The sequence below is a fragment of the Copadichromis virginalis genome, linkage group LG2 (genome assembly GCF_057382275.1).
Source record: "Copadichromis virginalis isolate Kocher_CV1m ecotype Utaka linkage group LG2, C_Virginalis_male_GT1.1, whole genome shotgun sequence".
Classification (NCBI taxonomy): Eukaryota; Metazoa; Chordata; class Actinopteri; order Cichliformes; family Cichlidae; genus Copadichromis; species Copadichromis virginalis.
In genome coordinates this window covers 29993423-30018559 of record NC_140619.1, presented here as the reverse complement: position 1 = coordinate 30018559, position 25137 = coordinate 29993423, and the positions used below count along the sequence as shown (strand labels likewise).

Here is a 25137-nt window from a genome sequence, read left to right as displayed (position 1 = left end):
TTGATAAAGTACAAGAGATACAATCAGTGCTTTGTTGGTGTTTATTCAGCATTCAAGTACAGCAATATTTGCATAGTATTTTTACTGACATATAGCGCACATATGTTTTGGGCAAAAACAGTTTTGAATTTTAAAATACGAACATTTTTAACATACAATTTGCAAATTAGCCAATGCCAATGCAAAACTTTATCTGCCTATTAAAAAAAGAAGATAATCTTCTCACAAACTGGTGTTTGATTTTGAAAAGGAAAAAAGTGGGGAAACAAATGAAAAGACTAACATTTGAATGAAACCTGAAAGCAAGTAAATACTTTCTATGCTGCTCTATACATTTTACGTCAGATAAAACTTTTGTTTGCAAGATTCAGATAATTATTTAATAAGAGCTAGATATTTTAAATGAGAATAAGAAAGAAAAGTATTTCTTTGTGCCCCCCTTTCCCTGTTAATGCCCCACCTGGCCCCCTGGCAAAACTTTCCTAGAGAATGAGAGAAGAAGAGGCAGCTGTGCAGCGTAAACACACAGAATAACTCCAGCTTTGTGTCTTTTTTTTCATTCTAGCTGAAGTACGGGACAAACTGCGTCTCTTCTCAGCTTAATACGAAATGCGTAATATTACCGTTCCATTTTTTAAGGAGCCGTTGGCAACTCTACTAACTAACCAGCGGAGGCGTCACCCAGAGGGGAGCCATTGAAATGTGGGGTGAAGAATGTGAGAGGGGTCGTTGATGATTTTGGCTGCCTGTCTAAGGGCCTGTTGGCTGAAAACCTGTGCCAGATTTTTGACAGGCAGGCCAATGATTTTAGAGCACACTGATGCAGTGTGCTGCAGTCTGTATAGCAGCAATCTTCCACTCTTGCTAATTAATCAACCATAGAGAGACAGAATTTTCATTCATTAGAAATCCTGATACTTAGCCTCATCCACCCTAATTGTCAAAACTCTCATAAATCAGTTGTTAAACTCACAACACATAAATTATTTGTTATTATCTATCATCCACATAGCCCTTACTCAGAGTTTCTGATTTAGTGCTCAGTTCAGATAAAATAATTATTGTGGGTGATCTTGACATCCTTGCAGATGCTGAAAGTAGATATAGTTATGACCGTTGAGCTGATTAATTTATATTTGAATAATAATTTTTTTAAAATTTATTTTGTTTGTAGAAAAGCTAATTCAACTTTTGCGAGATCTCGCAAAAGTTGATATTGGCTCGGTTTACAAGACATCACATATTCGCAAAAGTGCTCCGACGTTTTAGGAGATGTATGAAACTTTTGCGAGATCCCGAGTTTGTTTTGCGAGATCTTGCAAAAGTCCGTCTTAATTTTTTTTTCTCCCATGTCCGCTGCGGGGCTCCGAACTATTTACATTTTAAATGGGTCTAGCTTAAGTAACACAATAGGTCATGATGTTATGATGATAGGGCAACATCAGCAGTAACAGTTACCTGAAACATCAAATTATTTTATTATTTGGACATAAATTATGAATTTATATAATTATAAAAAAAAAAGCACAGTTGACTAACTGTGCTCATTCACTTTGTGTGACCTGAGATAGGTCGCACTATTTCTGTTTCAGATAAACATTTGGAAATGCTGCCATAAATGTTCTGGTGGCGACTAAACACAGAAATGAGTGATATCTTTTCTTTAATTCATTATTATTATTATTTACAGGTGTGGAAAGTTACTGTGATGGCAGACCAGATGGAGCTCATTGTTATGGAACTTTGGGAGGAACTTTGGACATCAAACTGATGGACAGCACCTCAGAAATATTCAGATTCCAACTATTAAAAAATACATCAGTAATAAAATTCAGGAGAAGCAACAGTCTTAAATATAATACGACAGATGAAAGATTTCTGTTTTATCCCAGTAATGGAACACTTAGGATAAATAACCTGAGCAGTACAGACAGCGGTAAATATAACTTTTCAACCTTTAATTCAGATGGAAAAATATCCGCTGAGCGGACTTTACAAATTTTTATTCAAGGTAATTTTTCCCTGTATTACTAGATCGAAATTTAACATTGTTCTACTAATCCATATGCATATTTACAGTGTGTAAAAAGAAGTTTTGAACACAACACCAATTTTCTAAGTAAATCTAATTTTAAAAGTGGTATTGACATAAAATTCTCACCGGATGTCAGTAACAACCTGTCCAATCCACACACGTAAAAAAAAACAAACCACAGATGTCCATTAATTATGTTATGTGTAATATTGAGAAATGACAAAGGGAAAAAGGTGCAAAAAAGCATTGAAAATCATGACACCAGCTGAGATCTGTCAGCAATAATAAAGCAGTCCTGTCACTTAGTGCAAATTAATTTTAGGTGGTTCAGTTCCAACTGCTAACCAATAAAAAGGTGTCTTGTTACCAAGGTGTCACACAAGAAATCTCTCATAATGGGTAAAACAAATGAGCAAGACCTTCACAACCTTATTTTTTAAAATAAAACATACTGATAGCATTGGTTACAGACAAAAATGTAAACTACTGAAGTTTACTGATCTCTGTTGAAGCCATAATCCTGAAGTGGAAAGAAAATAAGTTCACCCGGAAGATTTCAGACAGAGGAGTGAAAAGAATAATCCTTTGAGTTCTGATAGCTGGCCCTTCTCATAGGACCAGTTGAGGAGAGCTACAGAAAGACTTGGAATCAGCAGGTACAATTGTTTAAAACGATAAGTAATGCACTCAACCACCATGGCCTGTATGTGCACTCACCATGCAAGATTGCATTGCTGAAGAAGCGTGTTTAAGTTTACTAAACAAAATTTAGACAAGCCTGTGAAATACTGGGAAAATATGTCTGGTCAGATGAAACCAAAAATGAACTCTTTGGATACCATAATATATGCCATGTTTGAAGATCAAAAGGCACTGCATATCACCCCCAAAACACCATATCAACAGTGAAGTTTGGAGGTGAGAACATCATGGTGTGGAGCTGTTGTTCAGCATACGGGACTGGCATGCTGGAAAATGCACCAAGACATTTTTGACAAAATCTGCTGCCATCTACCAGGATGATGACGATGAAACGAGGGTGGACGTTTCAGCAAGAGAATGATCCCAAACACAAAGCCACGGAAAATCTAGAGTGGCCCAGCCAATCACTTGACCTGAATCACTTTGAAAATCTATGGAAAGAAATAAAGCTCAGAGATCATAGAATAGGGAGATTCTTGTGTGGAAGAATTGGCAAAATCACTCATGAGCAAGCATGCAACTGGTTTCTCCATACAGGACGCACCAACAAAGGCTTTTGTACAAAGTAGTAAATTCGGTAAGTGTGTTTTCTCTGTGTCATTTCTCTTTATTAAACATATCCTAATTTATGGAAATCTGTGGTTTGATTTCTTTGCGTGTGTGGATTGGACGGGCTTGTCACTGACATCTGGTGAGAATTTCACGGCAATAGTGCTAGAAATATATTACAAAAACTGGTCACTTATTCAATAAATAAATAATCTCTCTGTCTTCTCTATCTTATCTATGATAAATGTAGTTTGTGCTTTTGCTGTTCTTCATTAGAGGCTATAAAGTATGTCCAAGATTGTGTTTTAGCGTCAAAAGTCATCTGTTTGTGTTTCTCTTGGCTCCTGTGTCCTTTTATTTTTAGAAGGAGGTATTTTGCCAGTGATCTGTGGTGTTCTCTCAGCACTGGTGATTTTCTTAGTTGTGGGTGTAGCTGTCATCTGTTTTGAGAGGAGAAAAAACAAAACAAAAAAAGGTACAAAACTTGCTTTTCAATCACCTCACTCAGCCTTTTGCTCTTCTTGTAGATATACAGAATCACATTATGCTTCTTTTTTGAAGACACTTTTTTGCTTTCTTGCTAATGATTTCTTCATAATGTTATAATTTCATTGAAATATGTTGGTATTGCTAACCAGTCAGCTCTACTGCAGTAAAAACATGATCAAAACAGGTCAGAACAGCATGTTTCACAAAAACTATTACCCTAATGAGTCACTGATGTTAATTTTATCTTGCTTCTATGCAGAGGAAGATGACCAGGAAGTAATGTACGCTGATGTTAGGATCAGGCAGCAGCAGGAGAAGCAAGTGAAGGGAAGAGAAGAGGAAGTGGAGTATGGCCAAGTGAAGCTTTCACAGTGATCTTATCAGACTGAACCAACGTGATGATTGTACAGAAAGATTGTTTGTGTCGCAAAATCCTTAAAATCAGGTGATTTAGATGGTCTGTGCATTTATACAGACTGCACCACTAAATGCCCACAGAGGGAGGAAGTGATGCTAAATCCCTAAACATCTTTTCTATCACAAAGCGATTTTCTTTGCTTCATCTTTACTTTTGTATTATAACAGAGCATAAATTCATCATTTAAATGGAAATAATTCAAGTAAGAACACTGAAGTTTTGTATGAATTAAAGTGGAGCAACAGCTTTGAGCATGACAACACATCCAGATGTTACAGTTACAGAATATGAGAAAACCTTTTGTTTCGTGTTACTTGGTTTCATCAATGATTAATACTTTTTACTCTGTAAACAAAGACACACCACCTTTTTATTAAAGACAATTCAGATTTATTTATATAGAACTAAATCATAAAATATCAAAAAACCCTACAATAATACAGATATGAGCACGGCCAATTACTTGTTATAGTGACAATAATACCATATTGATAATGTTTTGTCATCAGTCTGGGATCTACATATGTGTTCGTTAGTGTTATGGTGTAAAAATCTCTTTATGCTAAATCAAAAATATAGTATTGTGAATAATGCTTCTATTATGCTAAAGATGTTTTTTGTTTTATTTTAATTGACTGGGTTTTTTATATATTTTGCTTCTCTATAGTTACACAGTCACAACATATTTGTAACATTGATTTTTGTGCATTTGGTGATTTACAGAAATTGCCATGGTCCCTGGGTCTCGGTATTGAAGTTTGGATTTTAGGTTATCTTTGGATTAGGTTTCCGTTATTTTTACTATTTAGTTTTCTGTTCACATAATAGTTTATTCCTTTGTCTGTATATGTTTTTTTTTCTAGCCTTTTCGTTTGTGCCATCGGTTCTTGGCTCTGATGACTTTAAATTTAGTTAGTTCCCCTTTCCAGTGTGTTCCTCCTTCTGTCTTATCTCTGTCCTTTTCTTTCAGTGTTTCCTCATTTCTGTCGACATCTCTCATGCTGTTTTCTTGTCTGCTTCCTCTAGTTACGCTCTTGTTTAACCGTTTAAAGACAAACTGCATCATGTTCAGTTTTTTTAAGAGTTTCTGAGACTTCAACATCATCAGTTTGTTTTTTTGATTCAGGCTTAAAGAGTTCAGTTCAGTTCATGTTCAGTTTTTCTTGATGAGGTTTTTTAGCTTTTCTTCCTGGCTTTGCTCTCACTGATCACCTGATTATCAGCCCATCTGTCTCCTTTTCTCTGACTAACTGATACTTTGACATGACTAAATGATGTAATTACTTTGTTTCTTATCTCTTTAGAGTCTGTTTCACTTACATGTTTTATCACCGTTAATGATTTACTCTTTTAGAAATAATTACACTTCTAAAATGTCAGTTGAATTGCCTTTTTTGTTATGATAAAATAATAATAAATAATTATTAAAGTTTCAGTGAGTAATCTCTATAATTTTTATGGTAAGCTGTGTGGAAGACAGGGGTCGGAGACTGAACACTTAACTAAAGATGGCAGCTTTATTGCTGGAAAAAATGAACTAAAACAACATCAAGGCTGAAAGAAACAAACAAAAGCTAAACTAAACCCAAGGATCTTGAATTTGACAACTAACGACTTGATGTGACTGGAGAACGTAGCACTAACACAACACCACATAGGAAAAATGGAGAACACAACAAAGAACAGAGGGAGACTGGTGATATGATATATTGTCATCCTTTTACAACAACATGAATGTACTATTGCTGTGTGGTTTATTACTATTACTGAAGGTTACTCGCCACCAAGCTAACATTGTTAGCTAGTGTCAGCTGAGGTTAGTTCATAAACTGCAGACTGTTAAACTTGATGGAAGCATTAACAAGAGTTTTTAAATCTGAGAGTCTTTAAATCTAGCTGAGATTGCTCAGCTGAGCAGAGAGACCGATCTTATCAGGGCTCAACTCAGCCAGGCAAAGGGCCTCGGGTCAGGGGTCAGAGAATCGCTCGACAGTGGCAATGAGAGAAGAGGGTTGAGCTGCAGAGAGTAACACCTCAGAGCGCTGCCGAGAGCAGGATGTCTGGGTCCAGCTGTAAAGAGAGGCGGAGCCAGCATGTGTGGACTCCTGAAGAACAACAGCTGACTCAACAGGTAAGATTTAAGGGGTTGTTTGAAGCTCTCTGAGAGCAGCTCACCTTTTAGAAGTGGAGTAGTGGCTGCTCTTATCCTCCCTTCATAGCGTGATGCGACAGGTGTGTCGAGGAATGAACTGCGCTGAGCCTTTAGGTGTTCTCCTCATTCAGATATAGTAATGATTCACATGCAGTGTGTGTCTTGTTTTTTGCTGGGTTTTTTTTTTTTTTTGCTTAGGCAACATCACTCAACACTTTCAGTGCAAACAGAGTGGAGCAATGCCTCCTGGAGCTGAACAGGCAGAGCGCTGCAGCCCAAGGTCAACTGCTGGAAATAATCGAGCAACAGAAGCGAAGTGTTTCAGCCAGAGTCTCTCCCACTGTCTCCCCGATCCCAGCTTCTGCCTTCTGCCCGAATCCAGAATCCAGTGGGTAAAAGCAACATGTCGCTGTCTGTCTGGAGCACACATGACAGTTTAAAATCATTACACCTCATCTTTTGCAGCGGAACGCCTGCAGGCATCAGAGCGGGAGCTCCGGTCACACAGTGGTGGCGGTGAGGGTGAGAGGAGGTGAGTATCAGATCGGCTCAGAGAGGGATGTTATGACAAAGAACAGTAAGGTTATTTTCCAGCACCTTAAACAGACACAAGGTGATGATGTCAGGAAGAAGAACTGACTGAAGATCACATGATGTAGGTGATTAATTATCTTTGCTGCAGGTTTGCTGGCTCTGATGCATCTTCTTACAGTTTTGGAAGAGAAACTAGGGATGGCAAAACACAGGTACACGCACGCACGCACGCACGCACGCACGCACGCACGCACGCACGCACGCACAACAGAAATGTTACCAAATAATAATTAACTCACCTCTGTTTTTTGTAGTTCCACTTGCCTTCTTATGAATCCTACAAGACACTGTTCTTTATATAGAGATCATTAAATACTGATCAGATATCAGTATTTGATGAAAGGTCTGCCCCTCACAAACTCCTCCCAGCTGACCCAGTTATAATGAGTTTGGTGGTAAAGATGTGTCGATAAAAATTATGAACCAAAATTTTTATCCGTATTCTGTTTACATTTAAAAAATATTGCTTATAGCACCATTTAATCTATTTAATAGCAGTATTTCAAAGCCCGAACTTATTTCAACATGAAATGCTATCACATATAGATTGTCTGCAGTCCAAAATCCAGTGTAACCTAAATTTGTTCCAGTATTATTCTTAAAGTGGTTTTAGCTGCAACACAAACAGTAAAGGCTTTAGAGTGAAAGTTGCTTATTTTTCTGGAATTGAAAACTCAGTTTCTATCTTTAGGGTTAAGACTGGAGTAAAGCCGTATCCACGCTGTACTGTTTAATCAATGCTTCTCTTGGGCACTTCAATCAGGCCGGTGTGAGAACACTCCTTCCACATCACTACAAACACACGGACTTTGCAACAAAAAAGTTTTTTTGCTCTGCTCCTCCCAAACTCCTCCCAATAACTGAGATGTCATATAAGATGTATAAGGAGTGTACATGAGTTTCAAATGAGTAATAAAAAAAACAAAAGTCAAAGTAGAATGGCTACACCACATGATTTCCCAGAAACCATGTGACTTAAGTTTCACCTTACTCATAAGCTCATTTATACCAACACGTATAAGTTTGTCTCCACCTGCTGGGCGGTGGCGTGTTTAGAGTGGAGGATGTAGTTGCAGCTGTCCTGCAGGAGGAGGTGGTGCAGGACAAGCAGAGCAGCAGATTTGTGAGTGTTTTGGACTTGAATTAAAAAGACCAAGACGTGCTGATGAGGCTGCTGTGTGAAGTAGAGACATGTATAAGGATTGGGTCTCGCTGTATTGCTCAGGCTGTGCTACAGCATCTATTCACAGGTGCGATCCCACTACTGAGCGACACAGGGGCTTTGACCTGCTCCGTCTCCGACCTGGGCACCCCTCCTTAGGTGACCTGGTGGTCCCGGGCTCCCCCGGGATCACCATATCGATGCCAAACTTAGTGCAGACACCCGATCGACATAGCCTGCTGCAGCTCAGAGCTCCTGAGCTCAAATGATCCTCCAACCTCAGCCTCCCGGTAGCTTGGATTACAGGCACACGCCACCGCACCCAGCGAGAAGCACTTAGGTTAACAGGGCTTTTAACCATGTCTGAGGTGACATCATGACACTAACCTGCTGCCCATCATTAGCAAAGTCGTAATGATGGGCAGCAAAGATGAGGAATGAATGGTGCACAGTTGTTATATGCAAGTTTTTAGAAAGCTCGTGGTTAACCCTAGAGGATTTTGTCACAATATCAAGAAGAGTAACGTTTCAATGTCAGAAGTGGGATTCAAACCCACGCCTCCAGGGAAGACTGCAACCTGAACGCAGCACCTTAGACTGCTCAGCCATTCTGACATTGCAGTGTCAGTTTGGTGGAGGTTACCACTGTTAGATACTTTGGAAGAAACAAACATTATCCCTCTCATAACACATATAGCAGCTGTTCAGCCATGGAAACGTAGTGCGAATAATCTACAATGTCATCCATATTGATCATTTGGCTGAATACTTTTAGGCAGGTTGCCATGACCTGACAGTTCACACACTTTCGCATCGGTTCCATGGTGTAATGGTTAGCACTCTGGACTTTGAATCCAGCGATCCGAGTTCAAGTCTCGGTGGGACCTGCTTATTGGGAGGTGAAACCATACTGCATGTCACGTAATGATAACTTGTGCAGGTTTTTGGTCGCCAAGCGGTCTAAGGCACTGCATTCAGGTCGCAGTCTTCTCTGGAGGCGTTTGTTTGAATATAGCAGCTATTCAGCCATGTAAACACATACTACGAAGCTCGTGGCGCCCACTTTCTGTGCTGACTTTGAGGTCGGAAGAGGTTTGGAGCTGTGCAGTTAGAGAGTCAGCAGAGTGTTTGTGACTTTTGCGCACAGGCGCACCTCAGCACTCGGATACTCCAATCTGTAACTTTGTGTGGGTTGTAACTGAATTTCAGACAGCTCTTTAGTACCACATAGTGACTGACAAGTGAAGGACCTCTTTAGTGATTGACAAGTGTTTTGTAAAGGCAGACGTCATGATTAGCTGCTTGATTTTATACACCTCTGACTGAAAGCACAATGTGCTAGAGAAGACATGCACTATGGTTTCATATCCCAAAAGCAAATCCCACTGGATTCGCTGGATTCAGAGTGCTAACCATTGCACCGTGGAACCACGACAAATCATATCAGTATTATTGTCGTAGTATTTTTAAATGGCTGTACAAGAAAAAGAACGCCAGATGCATTGGCTGCATTTTAAGATTAATAGTCGTATAAAACTTTGTTGTTCACAAAATTTGTAAACTTATGGACAAAATCTTTGCATACGTTTTAAAAATGCACAATTTCTATTTGCATTTCAAGTTATGAAGATAATTTACTAAACATGTCTGTGGTTTTTACAGTAAGAAGAAAATATTACTACTACTAGGATTTTATATTCTTGTGTGATTTCAGATCAGTTGTGTTAATACAGTATGTCAATGAAAAAATAACTGTAAATTCAGACACGTGAGGTTGTGCTGAAAAGAATGATACCAAGCAAGGCAAGGTAAAAAAAACAAAAAACAAACAAACAAACATTCAAACAAACAAACATTTACACAGTAAACATCTGAAATGATGACAGCCTTTCATATTTTAATACCATCACATGGGAAGGACCAGTCCTTATTTTGGGATAGTTGGAGTAAAAGATAAAGATTGTTTCAACTTGCTGAAAGTTTTGACTTCACAAAATCAGGTTTTTAGCACATCAGTGTCAGTGTGAACAAATCCACTCTCTAGTGAATTTTATTACAATTATCTAGAATGTTGTTACACTGTGCATGATTACAAAATCCACTGCTGTCAGGGATGAACAGTGCACAACTCTCATAGTTGCCAGTTTCAAGTGTATTTTGTCACAACAGTAAGAAGTCTCCAAAGGTTGATTCTGTTCATCTGGATGTAGCGTTTTCAGTGGGAGAAACGTCTCGTCACTCATCCAAGTGACTTCTTCAGTCTCAGCTGACTGCAGGTTTCCCCAATCTTATAAACAGTATATTTGCATAATGACTGAAAGCAGCCCCCTGAAGGAACAGTGGGCTCGGAGGTCAGTTCCTTCATCATGATTATGCAAATTCTCATGACCATTGATCAAAGACCCATGAGTACCAGTAAGAAAGAAGTGCAAAAATTCAATTGTCAGAAGTGGGATTTGAACCCACGCCTCCAGGGGAGACTGCGACCTGAACGCAGCGCCTTAGACCGCTCGGCCATCCTGACATATTGAAACTTACTACTAGTTGAATAATCCCGCGCAGTTGCTGATTTCCATTTGACATACTTGTATGTTAAGTGCATGTAATAAACAAAAACAAATAAAAAATAATTACAAAGAAAATATATTGATTTTAAAGTTTGTGTTAAATGTTGTAAGTCAGATCGAAATAGAAAGATCAGGTGTGGGTGGACAGGAATGATTAGATGTCAACAACTTGATTGGACGGCCAAAGTGTGAAATGTGACGTCCTGTGAGGGAAGCGTGAAAAAGCGTGAGCAGGTATAAAAATTAGGTAAAAAAAAGACATTCTGGGTTCTTCCATTTTGTCTTTTGCGAGATGAGCAGTTGGGAAGGTTGGATCTAAGAGGTTCACAGTTGAAAGTTCAAGCAGAGACGCTAGAGGGGGAACCACAGCCCAACCTGTGAACTGGTTTCAAATGAATGCCCAGCTGCTTTCCTGTTGGGTGATTTTCATCAACACAGAACACGGGGATAAATGCATTTTTGGTTCCATCCTCTCTCCTCACCAATAAAATAAGAATAAAATCTGCATTAGCTCAACGTGGTTTAGTCAGATAAGTGTTGTTTACATACATAATTGTTTGGCGACCATAAACATGCACGTGTTATCATCAAATTTTCATCTCATGCTGCTGTTACACATGCTACAGATTTAAAACAAGTGGGGCTTAAAACTTTACTTTGGAAGACATAAATATTATACTTCACAAAACACATAGCTGCTGTTCAGCCATGGAAGCCAATACCACGATGTTCATGCTTGTTTGTTTTTTGATGTTAAAGACAGAGGAGGTTTAGTGCTGTACAGTTGTTGAGTCAGCAGCGTGTTTGTGACTTTTACTCTGTAACTTGGTGTGGTGTGCAACTGAATTTCACACAGCTCTTTAGTACTACTCTTTAGTGATTGACAAGTGTTTTGTAAAGGCATGGTTAGCTGCTTGATTTTATACAGCGTTCACTGAAAACACAATTCATACAGAAATTCAAAGTGCCAGAGAAGATACGTAGTATGGTTTCACCTCGCAAATATCAGGTCCCACCGAGATTTGAACTCGGATCGCTGGATTCAGAGTCCAGAGTGCTAACCATTACACCATGGAACCCCTGTTGTAGTGGCTATACTGTCAGGTCATGGCAACCTGTCAAAAAGTATTCTGAATTAAGTAAGAACGGTTCCATGTAAACCCATGCCGGAGGTGGATCAGATGAGAAATAGTATATCATCATGCGCAATTGTGCAGCCCAATAGTCCAACTGAAAGTTAGGACCCTTAAGCCCACCCCTGTCAAATGGCAGATATAATAGAATTAACCGAAGCCGATGGCGATGATTTTGCCAAATAAAATTGGTAATAATTTTCTTTAAGTTAAGAAAAAGACCTACAGGTACTAGTAGAGGAATATTCTGAAATAAGAAGAGGATTTTAGGGAGTACGCTCATCTTCACAATAATATGATATGGGTCGATTTGCCTACCTATCTACAACCTCTGGCGAAGCGGATGGCACAACACAGAAGAGCACAGAAGAGGTCAAGGCCCAGCCAAAAGTGAGTTTCAACAATGAGATGGGATTCATGATAAAAAATGAAAAATGTCAATGTGATGACATCCAAAGAGGGAGCTCGCAGTTCCCAGTTTTCATGCTGATGTTAAAGTCAGAGGAGGTTTAGAGATGTGGAGTCAGTGAGTCAGGAGAGTGTTTGTGACTATTACGCACAACTCAGCACTCAGACACCCCACCGTGTAACTTTGTGTGGTGTACAACTGAATTTCAGACCGCTCTTTAGCACCACATAGTGATTGACAAGTATTTGTAAAGGCAGACGTCATGGTTAGCTGCTTGATTTTATACACCTCTCACTGAAAACACAATTGTAGCACAGTTCTGGTGTGCCAGAGAAGACATGCAGAATGGTTTCATCTCCAAAAAGCAGGTCTCACCAATTTTTGAATTCAGATCACTGGATTCTAGGTCCACAGTGCTAACCATTACACCATGGAAGCACTACTGAATAAAAAAGGTATGACTACCAGATTGTTGCACTGTGACAGCACCATACCAGATGGAAACCAGAAAAAAAAAAAGTGGGATAAAATAAGACAGATTATAGTTACTAAATGACTACAAATCACTTCAAATTTGAAAAAGGAAAGAAAATTAAAAGCAAAAAACAGAAATACATAAGAGAACAAAAGAAAAGAAAGACTAGCTCATAAGAGGGAAAAATTGATTGAAATGATCAAAAACCTCACCTTATGATAGTTCTTGTTTTAAATACAATATTTGAGTGAGCTGACTGGAATTTTCTCGATACTGTTAGATAATAATCATATATTGTTATATTTGTGTCTTTAAAAAAGATAATTCCTCAGTGGACAGTTAACTCCTGATAAACCTTTTTACAAGACAGTCATTCAAATCTGTGGTTATAACTTATAACACTTTAGTGTACTACTTAAACACTAAAGTGGGCCTCACATGAGATGTCAGTGCCAGCACCCTCTTCGTTGTAAATGTTAAATTCACCTTGAAGAGGTGATTGATCAGAAATAAAAACGTACACTACTTTAAAATGATGGTTCCCTCTAAAAGGATAAAGTCAAGCACCCATACCCCCACTTTAGGCATCAAAAGTTACATTTTTCCTTTAACACTGAAGACTCACAGATTTTACCAGGTCTTTACACACACACACACACACACACACACACACGCACGCACGCACACACACACACACACACACACACTCTCACATCTTTCAAGGCCAATTCTACACAGGTTGTCAGCTAGGCCCGAGTTAGGTCTGTATCTTAAAAATTATTTTAGTTGTTTATATTTTAGTTCTTATCTTATCCAACTCAGACATTAATAAAAAACATTACCATAGACATTTTCACTACTCAAACTTCACTACTACAGAGCAGTACATTTAGGTCAGGGGAACAATATCCCCAAATGATCACCTTCTGTCACCAGTTTTAGCTCACCTTTTTATATAAATAAATACATATTATTATATTATAATATATTATACATATATTTGTTTATGGGCAACATGGTGGTTATCACTGTTGCCTCACAACAAGAAGGTCCTGTGTTTAATTCCACCATCAGGCTGAGATCTTTCTGAGTGGAGTTCAAAAAGAATTTCTGTTACTACTGAGGCCCACCTGCTTTACCTTTGTGGCCCACCAGGCCCCCCCACACCACTCTTTGGGAATCACTGTGGTAGATGTTTACTATTTACACTTAGCTATCATATGACTATTTAGTATTATTTTCTCCTTTTGGCTGCTCTCTTTAGTCACAAAAGATCATCTTCCTCCATCTCACCCCATCCCTGTAACATCTGTCACACGATCCCTGTGTATATCGTCCTCCTCTACAAACATGAACCTACTCTGAGGTCTTCCTCTTTTTCTCCTGCTTGGTAGCTCCTTATCTTTGTCCATTGTATCCACTAGCCCTATTCTGGACATGTCCAAACGATCTCAGTCTCTTTAACTTTGTCTCCAAACTGGACAGTCTAAGGTGTCCAAATGAGAGACTCATTTCTAATCCTGTCCATTCTGGTCACTGCCAATGGAAATCTTAACATATTAAACTCTGTCACCTCCAACTCTGCGTCTTTTATTTTTGTTATTGCCAGTCTCCAAATCATACATCATAGTAGGTCTCACTACAACCTTATAAACCTTCCTTTTTGCTGCTATTTACAAATAACCCCACACAGTCATGTCCACCCACTCCACTTGGCCTGCATGCTTTGCCTGTTTGCTTTGGATGATTGACCTGAGACATTTAAACTACTTCACCTTCATTACCTGTACTTGTTGCAGTGTCACTGTTACCCATTTACACACGTTTAGTCTGTCTTGCTTCTACTGACTTTTCATTCCTCTTCTCTTTAGAGAAAACCTCCACTTTTCCAGGCTGACTGTTCCCTACTCTCTAAACAGATCAAAATGTCATCTGCGAACAACATAAATCCACAGAGACTCCTGCCTGACCTCATCTATCAACCTGTGTATCACCTTCACAAATAGGTGGCTCCCATCTGATCCCTGATGCAATCCCACCCCTACCTTGAACCCATCTATCTCATCACCTGCACACCTGCACACCACGCTCTTGCTTTCTTTATCCATCGCATCACCCTCTCATAATCACATATTTGTATGCCACTTTTGACTTCCTCCTGCAATACCGCAGTTCTTTTCTTAGCACCCTATTGTTGTGATATTTTGATACCATGGTAGCATTTACAGGATATTGTTTTATAGTGATATTATACAGGAAAACTGTTACTCAATAAGGCCCATTTACTAGTTGTTTTTCTCTTTCTCTGTGACCCAAGAATTAATGTGTAAGAATCACAGGCTGGTACCTCAAGGTCGAAAACACCACAGAGACCACTTCCTTACTCCCATCCTCCCTTCTTTATCTCTTAGAAAAAGGCTTGTTAAAGGCCAGGTGGTTTGTTTCAGAATTCACTAATGAAAGAACTCTGTATTCTATGTCTAGGAGTGTATTTCGCTGGGATAATCATAAATTGTAGCTGAACTGATAAACTATACAAAGGATACTTCTTTGCTCAGAGGGCAGGAAGACGCTTCCTTATTTGGTCTGTACCAGTTTGAACTGAGAATCTGCTGAGACACGAACCTTTTTCCTCTATATAAACTGTTGTATGACAAATAAACTTTGAGTTGGTTTGGGAAGGCAACCTGAAGCAGTCTGTGTTTCCTTGTTCTCCCAAGCTACTCCCGACGTCGTAACTAACCTGCTGAACGGCATACCTGAGTGTTACTTTGAATAATTTTGAATCTTATAGGGTAAAGACAAAACTCTGCTTATGGGTGCCCACGCCTCGGAGGTAAACCCGATCCACGGATGACCCGGGACGGAGATTTCTTTCACCTATCATATGCTTTCTCTAGATATTCAAATAAACAGTGGAACTCCTTCTGACCTTCTTTATACCGCTTCAACACTCTCAAAGCAAACATCTATAGTGCTCTTTCTTTGCATGAAGTCATAATGCTGTTCACTGATTGTCACCTCTCCTCTTAACCTAGCTTCAACAACTCTTTCTCATATCTTCATGGTATGGCTCATGAACTTTATTTGGAAAATAGAATACAACAGAACAGAATAGAATAGCTCTTGGTTAACTCCTGCAAATTGTATATTTACATTTTATGCTGAATATATGTTGAACTGGTTATTTTGTGGCATTGCACTGTGGCAGAGTAAAAACTTATGAGATGCCCAACTAATGCCAACATGTACATTCTGATGGACGTGTGCGCATGGATGTAGTTGTCACTTCTATTTTTAGGGCAGAATAAGAAGATGTATACAAAATAAAAGTCAAAGTAGACTCACTGACTATAAAAGCCCTGCACCAAACACAGTTCCATCTCTGCTCTGTAAAGCAGGAAGTACCAATGCATGGGTCTTTTTTTTTGGCTGATGAGCTTTTCTCACTTGTAGCTCAGTGCTTACATACTACCTTAGCCTGTGCTGCTCTATGCATCCATTTAACTGTAAGTAAACTATTTACATTCATCTTTACCTTGATTAAACAATAGTTTACCTGATTCTTCTTATGTTCATGTTTATCATCACTCCTCATGCTAAAGGCCTGCTAATTAGCCTGAGGCTAATTAGAAAAGTGAAGATCTGTAATGTTTGCTTCCATCGCACAATCACGTCATGTTCATTTATTTATTGATTATTGTTGTTTATTATTTAGTTGTGTAGCTGAGATTCTCATATTGAATTCAGCCTCCTTTGGTAGACAAAAGGCTTCTTTGTTTGTTGGTCAGCATTGCCTCACCGTTTCATATTGTGCTCATGATTTGCATCCTTTTAGTAAGCTGCTTTTTCATAGGTTGTTTATATTTTATTCTTTCTACGCCAATTTGTTTCCTTCCTTTCAGAAAGCAAACTCTGCAAACTTACAAACATAAAATGATGTCTCTCTTGGACACCCTGTAAAGACTCTTAAGCAATAAAGCTCTCCCCACAGGAACAACTGTTTGTGACTTAACGTGTCACTTCAGATGTTGCATGTTCTTTCTCAAAAGTACATGTGAAGAAAGTATGTGTGCCTGACACACTTTTGAAAGTGTGTTTTGTCTAGATTTCGTTTTGCGTATAAAAGTGAGGGGGAAATTGTTTATTTGCATTTGATGGATATTTCTTGAAATCAGGTCACTACAAAACGCAAACAACTCATCTGAGTCTTTTTGTTGGCAAGCAGAAGTGAAAGTTGATTTCCTAACTTTGAAAATAACTAAATATATCATCTCCCGTTGACTGTTTCCTGTCAGTTAGGACTCAGGTTTGCAGCAGATTTACACCCAGATTTGTACATAATTTTCTAGAAGCTTGGAAAGATTAAAACCACACCGTGGATGAATGATGAGCATGGAACAGTTTTTTTTTATCATTGTGCTACTAGCAGGAGGAACTCAAGGTAAGATTGTCCTCATAAAGAAGCCAAACATTCACATTTGTAGTGTGAATAATTTCACCTCATGTTCTATTAAATGCATCTTCTCCAGCTCTCTTTCCAGTTGATGCGACCACATGTGACCTCAGGACGAGCACATGTCCATGCTCTCCTCTTCTTGAAGGAACTGTGTATATCCAAGTAATGACTGATGCTAGTGGCCGTGAAATGAAGTGTTTGAAGGTGCTTCCCAATGAGACAAAAACTGTGTTCAGTCTGAAGAAAGAAAAAATAATGACAGACAAGGAATTTAACAACAGACTAACGTTTATAATCAAGAACGGGACACTCAAGATCACAAACCTGAAGAAGAATGATTCAGGTCAATACAGCATTGAGATCTTTAATTCAAATGGAGTCCAAGAGAAAAACATTAATTTCACCCTGGATGTTAAAGACAACAGCAAAGTTGAAAGCAAGTTATGTAAGTTACTCTTTATTGCCTAGTTTTTATGTTATTATAAAGTTAATTACAAATGTAAGCATCATGTGGCAGTAGAACTGTTAAACACAGTAAACATCACTTGTGCAACAAATGATAGAAGCTAGAATGGGGGAAAAACATATGGAAAGAAAGATGGAAATGTACAGTGAACAGAATAGAACAGAGTATATGTTGATGCAGTATTTGTCTCTCTATTAGTATTTGTGGTCATTTAGCCACACATGGGCTGCTATTCATTTTTATGATTTAATCATCTTTTATTACCCAGTAACTACCACCTAAACTCTAAAGGCACACTGAAACTTTCCACTTGGTCACTGATTATTATTAGTTGCATTAAATGAGAACATTAAGCTGTGAAGAAGAAATATTTTAGCAGATGCGGTTTTGTGACAGGAAATTTCCTGTCACAAAACCGCATCTGCTAAAATATTTCTGCCCTTGTTCAGCACAAGTTTTCAGTGTGGCTTTTCTTCAGTGTGTAACACTACCAGCTCTGGTGTGGTATGGTCAGGTTTAGTGAAAGATAAAAAAAAGAATAATATTTATCTATCTACCAATTTCCTTCACAATGTGCTTCACAAAAAGAATGAAAAGAATAAAAGATAAGAACATGTGTGAATCAGAAAGTGTTAACATGCAAAGGCTATGGAAGAAACAAAGCTGAAGTTCTTAATACTTGTATGGAGGTAATGAAGTATTAAATAACATGTAATAATGTTAACTATTAGTTATATAGTAGTGAATCCTCAACCCCATAACAAGCTGACTTGTTTCATACGAGTATTAAGATCTTCCTTGTTGCAAATGCAGTTACATTTGCTTTAACATAAATTACTTCATAACTTGGTTAATAAATGGTAAACTTATAGTTAAATACTTTTAACTATTTTATTTTTTAATAAAATTATAATGTGTAAAAATATGTTAATTTTTTATGAAATTATCTGAATTGTTATTGTAAAGTAATAGTAACTTTAAAACAATGCTAATCAGCTCTGTCTAGAGCATCTATAAATATTATAGATGTTTGTAGAGCTCATGGATAGTGTCATGTGGTGTTTGTGAAGGACCCAAAGCACAGGCATTGGCTGATGTGTGAGTGAGCTTTATTGAAGGAGAATGACATACAACCAATAGCGAGGGTGGTGAGAAACAGAACTAAGAAATGAGGAAACTGCACACAGGAGGGAGACACAGCTGAACCTAATGAATCTGATGAGACAGGGAGGATGCAAACTGAATACACTGACACAGACCTTCACAATAAAACAGGACACTCAACACACATGCAAAGACACAGACTAAGAAACACGGGCCTTACACAGAGGGAACACACCAGCAGGGAATGACAAGACACAGAGCAGAGGGAGCACAGGATAACATGAGGTGCAACGGGGCCAAAACCTAGGACCTACAAATAGAAACTCAAAACATAGACAGCCATAACATGGAAAATAGATACTAAACAACTCCACATACTGGGCCACAGACCCAGGACTCTGACAGGTAGACCGGCAGGGAGGAGGTGGAACCTGGAGGGCAATGCAACACGTTTGAGTGTTTTCCCCCATTGTTCCAGTCTTCTTTCACCACCTCTTTATTTAGTTTAGTCACTAAAGTTACTTGATTAGTTTTAGAAAAAGATTGACGTGAAATACATCAACTCACATCCCTACATCTTAAGAAACAAGGCTTAAGGGTACCCAGTGTGTGGGGGTTGTGCCCAAACGTTTATATATTTACAGTTAGTTAACCATAATAATACCAAAGTCTTACCAAAGTTACGCTTGAATAAATTGTAAGTACTGTACTTATAATTATCACTGTGTTCTCATCAGCACACAGTTTTCCTTACCTGAGGCTAGTCTTTGCTGCACTGGGATCTCCCCTGATAGCAGTGTCATGCTGTGTTGTGTATCGGGAACTGAAGCATCTTAAGAAGACTTCTAACAAGGCGGCCCATGATCAAAAGAGGTTAATAAACAATTACATAATTCCAGTGAATACCATCAGTTGATGGGTAATTGTAAAAGTCTTTGTTTTGCTATAATTGTTTTTTCTTTCTTTCACAGCCTCAGGTTTGAAACAGAGAATATAAACCTTAAGTGTGAGTCTGAGCTTTAGTGAACTGACCTCTTTCATAATCAGCACTGGACACTGAACTGAGGATCAATGAAATAAAAATAAAAAGGAAATTCAAAAACAACAATCAGGAGTATGTCTGTGTAGGTTCTCAGTCATCCAGGTCATGGTAATCTAAGGAGCTTGGCTTGAAAGCAACTGGACTTTGCTGAGTTTCTTGAAGACGCTTCACCTCTCATCCGACAAACCTCTTCAGTTCTGAAACCAAATGGTGGAGTGTTTCACTTAAGAAGGTCTTTGACCCACTAATAATCATGTCCGTCATCATATGACCCAAGGTGTAAGTCATTACCATTACAACACCAAGTGTCTGCCACCTACAACCCAGTTTTTAGATCCTTTCCCAGGTTCCTCAATCCCTGCTTTGTCAAGTGATGGGTCACATAATAGTTTTAGGTAAGGGCTTAGGGTGGTTTCACTCAAAACCTCTGGTGGTAAGGACTCATGCTTTGTTTTTTTAAACACCTTGGCTCATTGTATTGCATTGTATTGTATTGTATTGTTAAATACAATTATTTTAAAGGATCATACATTTATATCTTACTTTAACACTGAGTTTAGATACTTCTTGTCTATTAATCTGCAGTCAACAAATGACTCCGCCTTACTGTGGGAAACTATTAAAGCGTACACTAGAGGGATTCTTATTTCTTACTCAACCAGTAAGCGGCAGCAAAAAGTGAGGAAGCAGAATCAGTTAATGGTAGAACTTAAAACAAAAGAAAGGACTTATGCTGACTCCCCAACCCCAGCTTTACTACAAGAGATTTCTGCAGTCAGATCAACTTTAGATAGCCTTTTTATGCAAGATGAAGAGCTTAACCTTACGTTTACTAGACAAAGATTTTATGAACATGGAAACAAACCGGGAAAATACTTGGCATGCCTTACCAAGAAAAGATCTCAAACACAATTTATTACAGTTATTTGTGATGCTCAGAATGAGCGCGTATATGATAGTAAAACTATAAATAGCATTTTTAAAGAATTTTATTGTAGACTATATACATCTGAACAATCAGTTAATGCACTGGAATTAATGGAGGATTTCTTCTCCAGGCTTAGTCTGCCTACTATAACAAATAAACAACAGACTACCCTTAATGCTCCCATTTCTAGAGAGGAAGTACTAAACGCTATAAAAACTTTAAAGAACGGCAAAGCCCCAGGACCTGATGGTTTTTGTAGTGAATTCTATAAAGAATTTAGTGAGCTGTTAATAGACCCCTTACTTAATATGTTTAATTACTCGTTCTTGCATAATAGATTACCTCAGACTCTAAGGGAAGCTAATATCTCTCTTATTTTGAAGAAGGGGAAGTGCGCAGAGTCTTGCTCCTCTTATAGACCGATAGCTCTTCTAAATGTGGACCGGAAGATACTTTCTAAAATATTAGCTACTCGACTCGAAATTCTTTTGCCTGTAATTATTAAAGAAGATCAAACAGGCTTTATAAAAGGCCGTAATTCTCGTAATAATGTCAGACGCCTTCTCAATCTAATTCAGGCTGCTCAGCAAAGGAACATAGGCGGTTTGGTGCTCTCTCTGGATGCTGAAAAGGCTTTCGACCGTATAGAATGGACCTACTTATTTTATACTTTAAATAAATTCAGTCTTGGTGATAATTTCATTAAGTGGGTAAAAATTTTGTATGATAATCCCCAGGCGTCCATCTTGTCTAATGGATTGAAATCAGATAGTTTCCCATTGTATAGAGGAACGAGGCAAGGCTGCCCACTGTCACCTCTTTTGTTTGCCATGGCTATCGAACCATTAGCCGAGGCTATAAGGACGGCATCTGATGTACGGGGTTTGCAAATCGATTATGAGCATAAGATCAGTTTATATGCAGACGATGTTTTAATATTTATTTCTGATCCAGAGACATCAGTACCGGCTTTACTTAACATTATTGATACATTTAGTCAATTTTCTGGCTATAAAGTAAATTTGACTAAGTCAGAGGCTATGCCAATTGGGAGCTTTAATTCAGTGCCAACTAGACCGTTTTCTTTCCCCTTCAAATGGTCCCCCACAGGTTTGCTGGAAGGACGGGTGTCAGATCTGGAACAATATTCAAGAGTAAATGATGTGATAGTGACAGGACTGGAAACCAAGCATCAGACATACGCACGGGTAGCAGCAGCAGAGAGAGGGGAGCCACCCGAGCAAGAGCTACGCTCTTTGGAAGAGCAGGTAATGGCCTTCTTTAAAAGCAAAGGTATAGAAATGGACAGTAAAAATATTGAGGGATGCCATCCTCTTCCGAGAAAAAATCAAATACCTGCCATTATCATTCGTTTTGTTAATAGAAAACAGAAAAAAGAACTGCTCAAGCAAGGAAGAAAGCTAAAAGGTACAAATGTTTATTTAAATGAACACCTAATCAAGAAAAATGCAGACATTGCAAGACAAGCAAGAATATTAAGAAAACAGAAGAAAATACAGTCAACTTGGACGTCAGACTGTAAAATATTCATTAAGTTAAATGGAACACCAGAGCAGGCTAAGGTTCTAGTCATCAAAGAGATGACTGAACTAGAAAAATATAACTGATAAATGCAAAGCAGTGCTAAATATGATGTGACCGTCCAAGTGCACAACCAACGCAGATGTCTGACAATTTTCAACTAACAACTCATATAGATATTGAAAATAAGACATTGATGTATGACAGCAACATAGATCCTGATTGTAATTTCTTTAACAATAAGACAAATGAATGCAATTATTATACAAATGAGCAACTTAAAAAGGAATTCAAGGTAGAACAGGGTATAACAATGGTTCACTTTAATAGTCGAAGCTTATATGCAAACTTTCAATCCATCAAAGACTACATAACACAGTTTGAACAGCCATTCAATGTGATAGCCATATCGGAGACCTGGATAACTCCTGGAAAAGAAGAAGACTTTAAAATAAATGGATATGAATTCCTTCATGTAGACAGGATCAACAAGAAAGGAGGTGGGGTGGCACTTTACATTGATAAAAACCTAAAGTACAAAAGAATGGGAAGAATGACAACTGTTATTGATGGAGTGATGGAATGTTTATCAGTGGAAATAAGTATAGAAAAAAGGAAAAACCTAATTGTCAGTTGTATATATAGAACACCAGGATCTAAGATTGAGATATTTAAGGATAATATGGAGGACTTATTTACAAATATAAATCAGAAAAGAATGTTTATTTGTGGGGACTTTAATATTGACTTATTGAATCCAAATCATAATAAGAGTACAGAAGAATTTATTGATTCCATGTACAGCATAGGTTTATTTCCACTGATAACAAGACCGACCAGAATAACATCTCATTGTGCAACTCTATTAGATAATATATTTACAAATATAATAGAAGGAAAGATAAAAAGTGGGCTATTAATCAACGATATAAGTGACCATTTACCAGTCTTTGCATCGTATAATTGCCATTATAAAGTGAACAACGATGGACATAAGATTATTTACAAAAGAATAAGAACAGAGAAGACCTTAAATTGTCTTAGAAATGAACTTTTAAAGCAAGATTGGAATATTGTATATGAACAAACAGAAGTTAATAAAGCTTACGAAGGATTTTTAAGAACATTTAACACATTACTTGATAAAAACTGCCCAGTAATTGAAATCAATAGGAAACACAACTATGCAGGAAGACCATGGATGACAAAAGGACTACAAAATGCCAGCAAAAAAAAGAATACCCTATATCGAGAATTCATAAAAAAGAGAACAATAGAAACTGAAATGAAGTATAAAACTTACAAAAATAAATTAACTAATATAATGAGATCCTGTAAAAGAGAGTATTACATTAAAAGGTTAGAACACAATAAAGATAACACAAGAGATATATGGAATGTATTAAACAGAATAATCAAAAATGAAACAAGGAATAATGATTACCCTGGGTACTTTATAGAAGGGACAAGAAGTATTAATAACATGGAGGAGATAGTAAATGGCTTTAATGAATTCTTCGTAAACATAGGGCCAAAACTGGCAGAAGAAATAAAGGTTGATGGAATAGAAAGGGACACTGGTGAAAATATTGAAAGGAATAGTAGCTCAATGTTTTTAAGAGCAGTGGAAGAGAAAGAGATTTATGACATGGTTAGAGGACTTAAGAACAAAACCAGTACAGACTGGAATGATATTGATATGGTAACGGTAAAGACAGTTATTGATGGTATCGTAAAACCATTAAAATATATATTCAACTTGTCGTTTCAAAAAGGAGTTTTTCCACAAAAAATGAAAGTTGCTAAAGTTATTCCCATTTACAAAACCGGTGAAAGACATCATTTTACAAACTATAGACCAGTGTCAATACTCTCCCAGTTCTCTAAGATACTGGAAAAACTCTTCATAAAAAGATTTGACAGTTTTGTGGAAAAATATGAATTAATGACAGATAGTCAGTATGGGTTCAGAAACAACAGATCAACAGCTTTGGCACTGATAGATTTAATGGAAAAGATAACGGAATGTATGGATAATAAGAGGTATGCGCTCGGAGTTTTCTTAGATCTAAAGAAGGCGTTTGATACTGTTAATCATGAAATTCTATTAAAAAAACTGGAAAAGTACGGGTTTAGGGGAGTGGTTTTGGAATGGTTAAAAAGCTATGTAGGGAATAGGAAACAATATGTACAAATAAATGAATATAAATCTAATTTGATGGATATAGCTTGTGGAGTACCTCAAGGTTCAGTACTGGGTCCAAAAATGTTTATTATGTACTTAAATGATATCTGCAGAGTATCGGAGATTTTAAAGTTTGTAATATTTGCAGATGACACAAATATACTGTGTTCAGGTGGGGAATTGCCACAGGTTTTGGAAATGATCACACAGGAATTAACGATATTAAAGAAGTGGTTTGATATAAATAAATTATCATTGAATCTAGATAAAACCAAATTTATGTTGTTTGGAAACCAAAAGAAAAACATCGAAGTAGAAATATGTGTTGACAATGTATATTTAGAAAGAGTAAATGAAATAAAATTTCTTGGGGTGATCATTGACCACAAGCTCTGTTGGAAGCCACACATTACTTATGTTCGGGGGAAATTGGCACGGGGCATTGCCGTCCTGGGAAAAGCAAAGCATATGTTGGATCAGAAAGCACTGCACATTTTATACTGTGCTTTACTACTGCCATATATGAGCTACTGTGTAGAGGTCTGGGGAAACACATACAAAAGTAACACACAAACAATAACTATAATACAGAAAAGGGCCATTAGATTAATAAATAATGTAGGGTACAGGGACCATACAAATGCACTCTTTGTCAAAATGCAAGCTATTAAATTCCAAGACTTGGTGAAGCTTAAAACAGCGCAAATAATGTATAAAGTCAGAAAT

The 25137-nt window shown here is 37.8% G+C and overlaps 2 protein-coding genes and 4 non-coding genes across 6 annotated transcripts in view; 3 read left to right on the top strand and 3 right to left on the bottom strand.

The window, feature by feature from the left end:
* Positions 1–25137, top strand: part of LOC146717595 (uncharacterized) — a 42217-nt gene that overhangs the window by 711 nt on the left and 16369 nt on the right. The gene's annotated exons all lie outside the window — the stretch shown is intronic.
* LOC146717601 (signal recognition particle RNA) lies at positions 8136–8428 on the bottom strand. Its single transcript, XR_014915861.1, has one exon.
* Positions 8917–8988, top strand: trnaq-uug (transfer RNA glutamine (anticodon UUG)). The gene has a single exon. It is a non-coding gene; the product is annotated as a tRNA-Gln (tRNA).
* Positions 10543–10625, bottom strand: trnal-cag (transfer RNA leucine (anticodon CAG)). The gene has a single exon. It is a non-coding gene; the product is annotated as a tRNA-Leu (tRNA).
* trnaq-cug (transfer RNA glutamine (anticodon CUG)) lies at positions 11676–11747 on the bottom strand. Its single transcript has one exon. It is a non-coding gene; the product is annotated as a tRNA-Gln (tRNA).
* Positions 16796–21000, top strand: LOC146717597 (uncharacterized). Its single transcript, XM_085478393.1, has 4 exons — positions 16796–17129; positions 17218–17589; positions 19452–19587; positions 19686–21000. Exons 1-4 carry the CDS (start codon positions 17072–17074, stop codon positions 19735–19737), a joined length of 618 nt encoding a protein of 205 aa, XP_085334519.1. The 5' UTR covers positions 16796–17071; the 3' UTR covers positions 19738–21000.

What these genes read in the sequence shown, in the direction of transcription:
- LOC146717597 (XM_085478393.1), top strand. Translation starts at nt 17,072, where the DNA reads ATGATGAGCATGGAACAGTTTTTTTTTATCATTGTGCTACTAGCAGGA. An exon ending in ACTAGCAGGAGGAACTCAAG is followed by an intron (nt 17,130 to 17,217) that starts GTAAGATTGTCC and finishes CATCTTCTCCAG; the next exon opens with CTCTCTTTCCAGTTGATGCG. An exon ending in CAAAGTTGAAAGCAAGTTAT is followed by an intron (nt 17,590 to 19,451) that starts GTAAGTTACTCT and finishes TGTTCTCATCAG; the next exon opens with CACACAGTTTTCCTTACCTG.